The 10,528-nt window shown below is 60.9% G+C and overlaps 1 protein-coding gene across 1 annotated transcript; it reads left to right on the top strand.

Moving 5' to 3' along the window:
- Positions 1-770: 770 nt before the first annotated feature.
- Positions 771-7,674, top strand: PSMF1 (proteasome inhibitor subunit 1). Its single transcript, XM_019472999.1, has 6 exons — positions 771-921; positions 1,504-1,586; positions 2,284-2,469; positions 4,043-4,096; positions 6,099-6,257; positions 6,388-7,674. Exons 1-6 carry the CDS (start codon positions 889-891, stop codon positions 6,437-6,439), a joined length of 567 nt encoding a protein of 188 aa, XP_019328544.1. The 5' UTR covers positions 771-888; the 3' UTR covers positions 6,440-7,674.
- Positions 7,675-10,528: the final 2,854 nt, after the last annotated feature.

The following is a 10,528-nucleotide window of genomic DNA, read 5'->3' as shown; positions in this document are numbered from 1 at the left end:
TGATGCCAGGCAGGGGTCCACTGTGGTGCTGGGGGGATCTTGGTGCTGGGCAGGGGGGAGGAACCCCCTACCAAAAAGTGGGTGTCCAGTGCAGTGCTGGGGCGAAGTGTGGTGCCGGGGAGCCCCAGCGCTGGGGGCCCTGGTGTGATACCAGGGAAGGGGACAGTGTGGTGCTGGACCCAGTGCTAAGGGCGGGGTCCTAGTGAGTTTGGAGCCTGGTGCAGTGCTGGGGTGTGTTGGGAGGGTGCCTGGTGCAGCGCTGGGGGGCAGTGGGGGGGGGCAGGGCACTGTCTTGGCAGAGAAACCCCCCCAGTACCAGGGGAGGGGACAGTGTGGGGCAGTGCCCCCCGGCAGCACCGCTGTGGGGCTAGGACAAACAGGACGACAGCCTTCCCCCCCCAGCCCGAGACAGCTCTGTCCTGTGCTGGGGAGCCGAGAGGTGCCAGGCAGGGAAGAGCATCATCCCCCAGTCTGGGTCTTTGTTGCCTTCTCCTGCTCAGCAAAGGGTGGTTGTGTCCCTCCTGTTCCAGCGCGGGGACCCTGTGGGAGGCCGGCAAGCAGGCAGGGCCAGCCCGTAGGAAATAAAGCCCTGTTCCTGCAGTCAAAACCTGGAAGGCACCGAGGGATCCCCTCACGGAGACTTAGATCCACTCCCAGAGACCTAGATCCCCTCCTGGATCTCTCTGTGCAGCCAAGACAGGTCCCCCCAGCCCTGCAGCGTGCTGGGCTCATGGGCAGGGTCTCAGCAGCACGTCTGTCCTGTTGCAGCCAGGTCCTGATGAAAGGAAGTCGGAGCTGCTGCCCGCCGGCTGGGAAGCCAACAAGGAGGTGTATACACTGCGCTACAAGTCCACGGACGATGCCCATGAGCTGCTGCTGAAGGCCATCATGGTGGAAGACAGTATGATCCTCAACGTCATGGTGAGCACCCAGGCTGGTCCCTGCGGGTTTGGGGTCCTTCAGGTGCACCGGCTGCTGCCACGCAAAATGTGCAAAGAACAGCAGGGCCCATTTCTTAAATTTTTGCTGTTTCTTGTTCTACCTTGCAGCGGTGTTTGTCCCTCAGGATGGGGCAGACCCAGGGGGTGTTAGGGGCTGCAGACCTGCCTGTGCGGCAGCAGATGTGGCCCAGTGTGAAGCTGGTCAAACACCAGCTGCATCAGGGCAGTGATGCGGTTTGCCTTGCACACTCTGACCCAGGAGTTGCCCCTTTTGTGTCCCCTTCCCAGCTCAGGATTTTTCTCCTGTCCCCCATAAGCACCTGCCCGGGGTGTTCTTGCTTTCACCCTTTGCAGCCTTGATTGGGAGAGCAAGCAGGGAGAGCCTCGCTGTACACTGGAGTTTGTTTGCTCCTGGGGATTCGGGCACAGCACAGGGACGTGGCAGGAAGCAGGCAAGCCCATTCCTTGTGTCCCAAGCCCCTGGCTGTGGTTGTACCTGCTCCTTCCCTCATTCCCAGCTCCGCTGGGCTGCTGACTCCGTGTTTCACCTGTCTTTTGCCAGGATCGCAGTTCTCAGAAGGTGGCAGATGTGACCTTGGCAGTGGCCGACTACATCAACCCGGAGCACCTGGACGATTTCCACAAGTAATCTCGGTTCCCCAGCATTTTCTGCAGGAGAAAATGTCCTGCCGGCATGGGGAGGGGGGCAGAGACCAGGTTAGGAGGAGCCTGGAGGACTCTTCTCCCCAGTACAAACCCTGGGGGCAGTCTAGCTAGCCCTGAAATGCAGCCAGAGCTCCCTCCTCTGCTTCCCTCTGTGCTGCTGGCAGGCGAGAGGGATTTAGGGGATGGTGGGACCCTGGGTCGGAGCCCAGGGGAGAGCCACCCCACCTGGGAACGGGCTGGGCTAGCCCAGCACTTTTATTTCCAGAGCACTGCCTGCCTGTCTGTGCTGGGCGGACACTGCCCAGTGGTGTTACAGCTTCAACCATGAACCAGACACCTTCAACCGTGGCCCAGACACTCTGTGGCTTTGCTAAAGGCCAGTGCTATGTGCTGTGGTTTCCTCCAGCGCAGAACTGGCCGGGTCATGGCCACAGCACAAGGGAGTCCCCTGGGCTGGGTGGCACCTCTGCCCTCTCAAATAGGGTCAGGGCTTTGGTGTCACTGTGTGCTGTTACCCCTTCCCGTCCCCTCCGTGCTGCCAGCTGGGGACACGTTTTGTGCCAGGGATGCTTTGGGCGTGTCTGTCCCCTCACCACCCCTCTCGCAGCCTGTCCAGCACCTTGCACCCAGGTGCTGTCACCTCCCCAGCCCACCACCTCGCCTCTCCTCCCTGCAGGGTGTACAGGAACACTGAGGAGCTGAGGACAAGGATTGCTTCGGGCATCATCACTCCCCTCGGGGCCACTGCAGAAAAGGCCAAAAAGGAGCCCGAGGCTGAGAAGAAGGATCCTGACTTGCCCCGGGATTACAACCCCCTGAGGGTCCCTCCCCGGCAGCCGGCAGGCACGAGAGCACCGTCCTGGTGAGTAAAGAGCAGGTGGCTGCTGATGGTCCTCCATTAGAAGGGACGTGGTCCTGGCACAGCTCTCCAATCTTCACCTCTGGTCCCCATCTTGCACACATGGGATGGGGAGCAAAGGGGATCCAAACCCTCCCCAGCCAGTCTCAGGCTCGTTGGCCGCATGCTTGGGTTTGATTTAAGTTGCCTGCTGAGGGATGGCCTGTTCCGGAGCTGTGTGTTGCTTTGACCCTCCTTTGGCACTGCCTAGGGGTGTAGCTGGAGACCTACAGACCCAGGAGGGAGAGGGCAGCGTGCAGGGCTGGGGGGAAGGTGAGGGGTGGAAGGAGGGAGGCCCTGCTCTATGCTGGCTGAGGGACCATCAGGGCTCCGGGGCTGGCAGAGCAGGGACAGCAGTGGGAAGGACGGTGGTGTCATGGGGCCAAGCAGCCTCCGGGAGGGACACCAGAGCGCTGGGTGTCGGATCGAGCCGTGGGCTCCAGCAGAGCTGTGGGGTCTGCTCGTGGCAGAGGGGAGAGGGCGTGTGGCGGGTGCAGAGCTCTGCCTTTGCTTGGCACAGAGCCGGGGCTGCCTCTAAGCCTCCCGCCTGCTGTGGCTGGTAGAGCTGCCCTCCCGGGACGGTGCACCCAGCCGGGGCTTGGGGCCAGGCCCAGGAGGTGCAGGCTTGGTGGAGGGGAACAGAGACCTCTTCTTGCTCTCCTGACCCCGCTTTCCCTTTGAAACTCTTTGCTGGCAAAGCTGGGGAGAGGGGACACACGGCACCCACTTCACCATCCCTCCCTGGCCCCTTCGTGCCCAGCCACCCCTCATACGTGGCAGGCGGGCTCCCCCCTCTCTCCCCCCACAAGCTGTAATCCCCTTTGACTGGAAGTCAGAGACACTGTGGTGGCTCTGCCGTCTCTTGGAGACCAGCCACAGCTTCTGCCTTGCGTGTCACCTCTTGCTTCTTTAACCCCACTGCTGTCTGCTGGTGCTCAGGGCTGCTCAGGGTGCGAGATGCTCCTCGGGGAGACCTGGGCAGACAGGCTGGAGCTGGGCACAGCTCTGAAACCATGTTATTGGTACATATTATTGGCAAGGAGATGTGACAGCTGGCTGCAGGCTCACCGCCCCACTGTCCTCACACTCCTGGAAGCGGGACTGTCATTGTGTCTCCGACTGGGACATGCTGGAGAGCCTGGCCTAGCCCGGCACCACTCAAGGAGCCCCTGGCATGGAAACTCCCAGCATCCACAGGCAGCTCCAGCCTGGAGCAGTGGGAACAGCAGGGCCCCCTTCATCTCAGCAAGCTTCCCGCAAGCCTGCCATGCACACCGGTGTCCACACCCAGCTGCACCCTGGAGCAGGGAATGCTGCGTCCTGGGCATGGGGTGGCTCCCAATGCCAGCCCACTCACGCAGGGTCCTGCAGGTCCCAGGGCCCTTTGGGTGCTGCAGTGCTTGCCGTGGGAGAGCACGCACGAGCGCAGCACCAGCAACCGCGCTGGCTGCCCTGCCCTGCCTGCTTGCTCGCTCCTGCTCGCTCTGTGCAGCCGGTCTCCCCTTCACTGAACGTCTCGCTGTGTTCTGTGTTTCAGGCCTTCCCCCTTGAGCCCCTTTGCTGTTGGTGGGGAAGACCTGGACCCTTTTGGGTGAGTATGGCTGGAAGAGGTCGTGCTTTGCCTGCCTGGGGAGCATCCCCTGCTCTGCTCTTGGGATGTGTGGGGGTGGCTGGGGAGCTTCTCTGGAACAGCTGGAGTCCGCCTGGCTCAGGCGTCCAGCGAACCGTCTCTAAGCGCAGACAGCGATGGGACAGTTGCTCAGTGCAAATTGCAAGGGACCAATTGACAGTTGCTAAACCTCAATATGGTTCTAATATCGTAATAAGATCCCATCTCTTGCATAGATGATAGGTTGCAATCTGCGTCTGTTTAATAATCAGCTTCTATTCATTTAACATGCAGTAATTCCTTCAGTAAATCAAAGCTGAATATGTCGTTAAGTGAATGTAAGCCTCTAATTTAAAATGTTACCAGCTGCTGCGTCTACAGCCCAGCAGTCTGGAGAAGGGGGGGCTTAAAGCCGAGTCCACAGATTCTCGAGTCCTGGTCGTGAGCCTCCCGGCTGTCTGAGGCACTGGAGAGAAAGCCTGGGTAGGAGGAGGGCTGTCTGGGGGACTGATCTTCACAGATACATGGTTGTCTTTGGTTTGGTCAGGCAAGGAGAACCTGTCATCTTCCATTCCAGTTAAAAGCACATAGACAAAAAACAGCCCTTGGAGTCATTGCAGAGCATCCTGTGGCCCAGGGGAGTCCTCTTTGGAACCACTCTCCTGTGGGGATCACATTTTTTCCCCTCTTGCAAGACTTGGTTCTCCGTGGGTTTGGCTAGAAAAGGGCCAGCTAAAAACGTCCTGCCCGGCTGGAGGGAGAGGCCGGGAGCCTGGGTGGCTGGAAGGAAACCTGATAGCATGAGGAGAGGAGGTTCAGTTGTGGGGGAGACCCTGTTTCTCTCGCTGCCTCCAGCCCTTCATCAGAAGTTTCTCTATAAATGACAAAAAAGATTGTAAATGGAAGCAGATTTGTGTGCTGACACCTGCCAGCGCTGGGGCTAGAGACCCAGACTCCCAGGCATATGCTCATGGGGCCTGGCTGTCCCGAGGCGCTTTGGGCAGCCGGCCTGGCGTAATGGAACTCATTAGCACAGTTGTTAATGACTTGCACGATGGCAGCAGTGTCCAGAGGCTCCAGCCGAGTTTGCACAAAGCCGACCATGAGGAATGGCACTCGCAGCGTGGGGCAGCTCCGAGGAGCCGCCGTGGTCAGCAAATGACTTCCAGGCAGCAATTTGGAAAGGTTGGCGGGAGCCCCAGCCGGGTCCGCCGAGCTCTTGCAACACTGCACAGGGCAGGACGTGCTGCTCGCCCGGGAGCGCAGAGAGCAGGGACGGGAGTACGGGCTGGCAGCGAGGGCCAGCAGGTCCGACACTTCCCCAGGGGGTGGTCAGCAGCCCACTGGGACTCACCAGCCATTGCTGATGCCCTAAATGGCTCCTTGCAGGAACCGGGGGAAGAGGGAAGCTGCCTCTCCGCTGCTCCGAGTGGTTTTTTTGGTATCGGCTCTGAGGAAGGCAGGTGGGCGAGGGCTGTTGCTTCCCTGTGCATGTCTGCAGCTAGCCCTGGGGGTTTGGTGGCACAGTGGTGCCCCGGACCTGGTGCCCTGGCTTGGGCATGCACTCTGCAGCTGTAAGACTCCCGCCTCGGCATGACGACGAGCTGTGATTCGCATCCTGCCCCTGACCTCGTGGCGTAGCGCGGGCAGGTTTACAGAGCTGTGATAACCCCAGGTAGGAGCAGGGTGTGATGCATTTGGGTTCCCTCCTGTGGCAGACGGCAGCCTCCACAGGACAAGGATCTCCTGTGCCCCAGCACTCTTACTTATGCACACATACACGTCAAGTGCTCTCTGTCTTGCTGCCGTGGGCTCGCCTCGCTGGCTTGCCCTGGCCCGTGTTGCAGTGGGTTAGGGGTGCTTTCCTTCCCACGTGTTGTGTGTGGCACCCCACATTCCCGGTGTTCCTGCAGCACAGGGACGTGCTTTGCTTCTCTCTCACCAGTGCTAATCTCATCTCCTTCTCTGCCTTTCCTCTCCCCAGAGGTCGGAGTGGGGGAATGATTGTGGATCCTCTCCGGTCTGGCTGCCCGCAGCCCGGCATTGACCCGTCATCGGGCATTCCAGGCCGGCTTCCCCCGGGAGCAGTTCCACCAGGCGCCAGATTCGACCCCTTTGGCCCATTAGGAGCTGGTAGATCTGGGTAGGTATTCGGCTGTGCCTGGTATCCCCAGCCTGCCCTCTGGGCTGCCCCTGGATCTCCTGGCTCGTCCCTGTTGCTGCGGGACTGAACTCTCGCTCCCGGTTTGACTCTGCTCTGAATTTCTTTCCAGGCCAGATCCCGACCACCTTCCCCCTCCAGGCTACGACGACATGTTCATGTGAGGAGTCACCGCATGGCTTCTCACGGCTGCAGCCAGAGCAGTCTCCTCGGAAGCAGGAGCACTTTCCCCTCTTCGCTTCCCATTCGGTGGACTTCGATCTTTTCAGCAGCGTTTTTCTTCTCCCCGTTCGGGGCCGTGTTCCTGTGTGTCAGACCAGCTATAAAGATTTCCCTGTGTGCAGAATAGAAGAGGAGGCAGTAGGTTCGTTTCTTTCTGTGCTCCTCTGAGGGTGCCTGGCTGTTTGCACCCAGCTGAAGTGGTCCTGCCCGGCACGAGGTGGCGGCGTGGGGCGCGGCGCTCCGAGAACGGCCTGGGTGCTGTGGGGTTTCCTCCTCTGCTTCTCCGGGGTGGCACCGCTTTTGCTGCTGGGGTTACGCAAGCGGTCGGTGCTGAGGAGGGAGCTGGTTTCTTGCCGCTCCTGTGCTGGGGAGCTGCAGTAGCCTTACTGCAGGCGACAGCCGGAGTGGGCTCCCCATGTAGAGATGGTTTCTCTCTTGTTCTTTATCCGAGCGAGGGGCTGAGCAGCGTGAAAGGCTAAAAAGCTCAACCCACGGGGTCTCCATGGGCAGACCCCCAGCAGCAGCTGAGATCAGCTTCCACATGGCCGTGCCCACTGGCTTTAAAGAGCACCACCAGCAAAGCCTTTAATGTGCATGAGAAGAGACATATATTGAATTCCTGGCCCCACCTTGCGCCCTCTCTCCCCTGCAGCCGTGTTGTTTTTCATTCCCCGGGGTGCACGCAAAGCCCCGCAGGCAGCGTGGCGAGGGCTGCCCGCTGGGCACCACACAGGGCTGGAGCAGGAGGGAGGGTGCTCGGTACCCACACGACCTGCCGGGCCCAGCGTTGGCTCTCCAGGCACGGCAGAGCTGAGCCCAGCACCGAGCTGGGGCCCTTCTGGGGATGCACACAGGGGGCTCGCTCGGCTGTGGGATTTGCTTTGCAGAAGAGGTTTATAGAACACGTTTCCCTACCGTCAGTCCCGTTGCATGAGGCTGATGCGGCTCTGCCTGGCTGAACTCTGCCAAACAGCTCGGGGAGAATGGGTGAGATCTGTGTGGCTCAGGCTCCTGAGCTCTTTCTGGAATCCTCCTCCCTTCCCCACAGCTCCCCCCAGGTCAGTTAATTTTGGGGCTGCAGCTCGTCTGTCCTGTCAGGGGTTCATACTATGTTTTTCTTCTCATGGTTTGATTTCTTGGAAGGATGTTCATGAGATTGAAATAAAAACCTGACAACAGTGTTGTGTTGGTGCTTGCTGGGGGTGGCCCCCCCTGCTCCCCCGCCCCAGCCGCAACCCCTTTCTCCCCGCCATGAGAAGGAAAGCCCCAAAGCTCTGCCCAGGCTGTGCCTGCCCTCCCCGAAGCGGAGGATTCACGCTGGGACGCCGCTTGGTACCTTCCCCTGAGCAGTACCACTTTTCCGAGACGATGTGACTGTATTAAGAAAATTAAGTGGAGAACAGCCCAGACTTGGCTCTGGCTGCGCTCCTTGTGGTAATTGGCCCTCCGGGGTATTGAATGCCGTCGGTACGCTGCATGCAGCCGTCCTGGCATAAATAAAAAGGGGGAAGTGATCCCCCCATCTATCTCTTTTCCCCAAAGGCTTTTTCCTTTTAAAACCCCTTTGCCTACAAACGTAGCTAATAAAGCTGAGTTACGGTGTGTGCAACCCTGGGCTGCGTGCAGGTGGGAGCGGGGAGGACCAGCTGTAGAAATTCAGCACTGGGGGCAGCTGGAGTATCCCCTGCATCTCCCCAGGGCTCGTGCGTGGACCCCCGTGTTTGCAAGAGCTGGTTTCGAGCCCAGACCTGGCTGCGTGTCCCTGGGGCTTTTGGTGGACAGTCCCACCTGCAGATCCATGGATGGGCAGTGGGCGATGCCTGTGACCAGAGCAGACGGCGGCTATTCTCGCAGCATGGGTGGGATGGAGAGCGAGACCCAGGGCTTGGTGAGACCCCTGTTCCTGCTTGTCCCCTCTGTCCCCTCCGGCTCCTGGGGCAGCCTGAGCCCATCCACAGCTTTGCCCCAGGAGAAGGGAGCCCCTGACCTTGCTGCGTGGGGTTGAGAGACGCAGGGTGCTTGGGGAGAGAAAACAGCTTTGGCCTTATCAGAGGGGCCCCTCTCTGCGGGAGGCGGTTGCTTTCTGTGCCTGAATTAATCATGTTCTGCAACCTTTCAGGGAGGGAGAGACGCAGCCGGCTTTGATGGGGCTAATTAAAGCGAGCCAGCGCCGGGAGAGGCTGCGGCAGGTTCTGATAAACAATCTTTTGTCTGCAGCACTCAGCCCCAGCGGGTTCGCGGTGCTGTGCAGCTGGGGGAGCAGGTGGGAGAGGAAAGGGGTTTCAAAGAGGGCAAGTGCCCAGCATTGAGCCGTGCCCGCTGCAGGCCCGTCCCTGAGCCTCGGGGCTCCCAGGCCTGTGCCATCCGCTCTCCGGAGAGGATGGGTAAAAGGAGGCAAGGATCCTTCTCTCCAGGTCAGAGGACAGTGGGGACAGGAGACCATCCCTGCGGCTGGCTCAGCTCACACCGAAGGGCGGCTGCGGAGCTGCCCGGAGCGCGGCAGAGGTGGTTCCCAAGGATCAGCGATCCCAAGCCCGTTCCTCACTCCATCCGCAGGGCTGGCGGCCAGGCGCAAGCCCCTTTCCCTGAGCACGGTTTGGGGGGCCAGCCGTCCCTGCTGCAGGCTCGTACCGCACTGAGCACGGCGGCTGCAAGGGCTGGGTCTCCCGCCAGCAGGAGGGACGGTCCAGGTCCCCGGCCGCGTGTCCCCATCCCCGGCACGGCTGCTGCTAACGTAAGTGATGGAAAGCATTAACATGCAAGGGAGCACATCAAGCCACGCACCTCAATTTTATGGTGAAGAGCGGCTGGGGCTGGCCTGTGCGGTCTTGGCACAGGCACAGCCCTCCCCCCTCCCGCAGCACCGGCGAGGCGCTTCCACGTCACGTTTGAAGAAAGATGCTGGATTATTGGTAATGGCTTGAGATCCCCGGAGAGTCCTTCAGGCCATCTGCCAGCCCGCCCAGCCCAGCGGCACCTGCCCCGCGCGCTCCCAAAGGCAGAGCCCCTGGTACTGCTAATTACCCCGCAGACGATGCTCCGTCCCTGGGATCCCGTGTGTCCCACGCACAGCGCGAGGGAGGAACTGGTGCGTATTGCACACACGGGAAAACAAAGCAGGCCCCGTTATATGGGACTGGGAACGGTGTGCTGGGACGTTCCCTCTTTGCTCACCCCTGGCACAAGGGGAGACACCCTCAAAGCCCCAGAGCTGGGGGTCCAGAGACCTCTGTGCTGAGCAGGGGGACGAGGACGCGCTGCCTGCCATGTTCCTGCCCTTGCACCATACTCCGTGGCCCGGTGTGGTGGCATTGCCGGGGGGGCAGCCAGCCTCGCGCCCTGCCCGGCGCCTCTTGCTGTGGCCACGCTGCCCATCCCTGTGGCATCTGGGTGACCTGCCAGGGATGCGGACAACGAGCCGTTGTCCCCGGCTTTACAGGAAGGCAGCGGGGTCGGGGCTGGTGTCTGCTGCCCTCGGTGCCCCCTTCAGCAGGGCCCTTCCCCTCGCTGCTGGGCATGGTGCCACCCGCTCCTCCCCAGTGCCCATCCTGCACCTCCCGCCTCCTCCGGCAAAACCGGCTTCTCCCACGGAAACTGGAGAGGATCCAGAAGTGGCACGTAGGGGTGAAATGCTCTCCCATCAGGCTGGTTTCGCTGCACCTCCAGGGGATGGTGAAGCACCTTCGTCTGGGGTATCTCAAAGCTGCCTCCGACCCACCCACCAGCACCTAATTCCCATGGGTGGGCGAAGCCCCCGGACCCCCCTGCACTGAGGGGCTGGCGACCCTCATCCCACCCAGGCTGCACAGCATCAGCCCGTCTTTCCCAGCCAGATTTTTCTCACCACCCTGGAATATTTTTGATTGCTTCCTAAATACACCCCTGCACGTTAACCATCGCAGGTCAGCGCCTCAAGCTGGCTGCGCTGCTCTTCCCCAGCACCCGCCGGGAGCGATGAAGGGACTGCCAGGCCAATGCAGGGAGGAAGTGCGGGGCAGCCGGCTGCGGCGCGGGGCAGAGCGGCTCTGGGG

This window comes from Aptenodytes forsteri, unplaced genomic scaffold (genome assembly GCF_000699145.1).
Source record: "Aptenodytes forsteri isolate BGI_AS27 unplaced genomic scaffold, ASM69914v1 Scaffold422, whole genome shotgun sequence".
NCBI lineage: Eukaryota > Metazoa > Chordata > Aves > Sphenisciformes > Spheniscidae > Aptenodytes > Aptenodytes forsteri.
The sequence above is the reverse complement of the archived record's forward strand: the minus strand, read 5'-3'. Positions and strand labels throughout refer to the sequence as shown.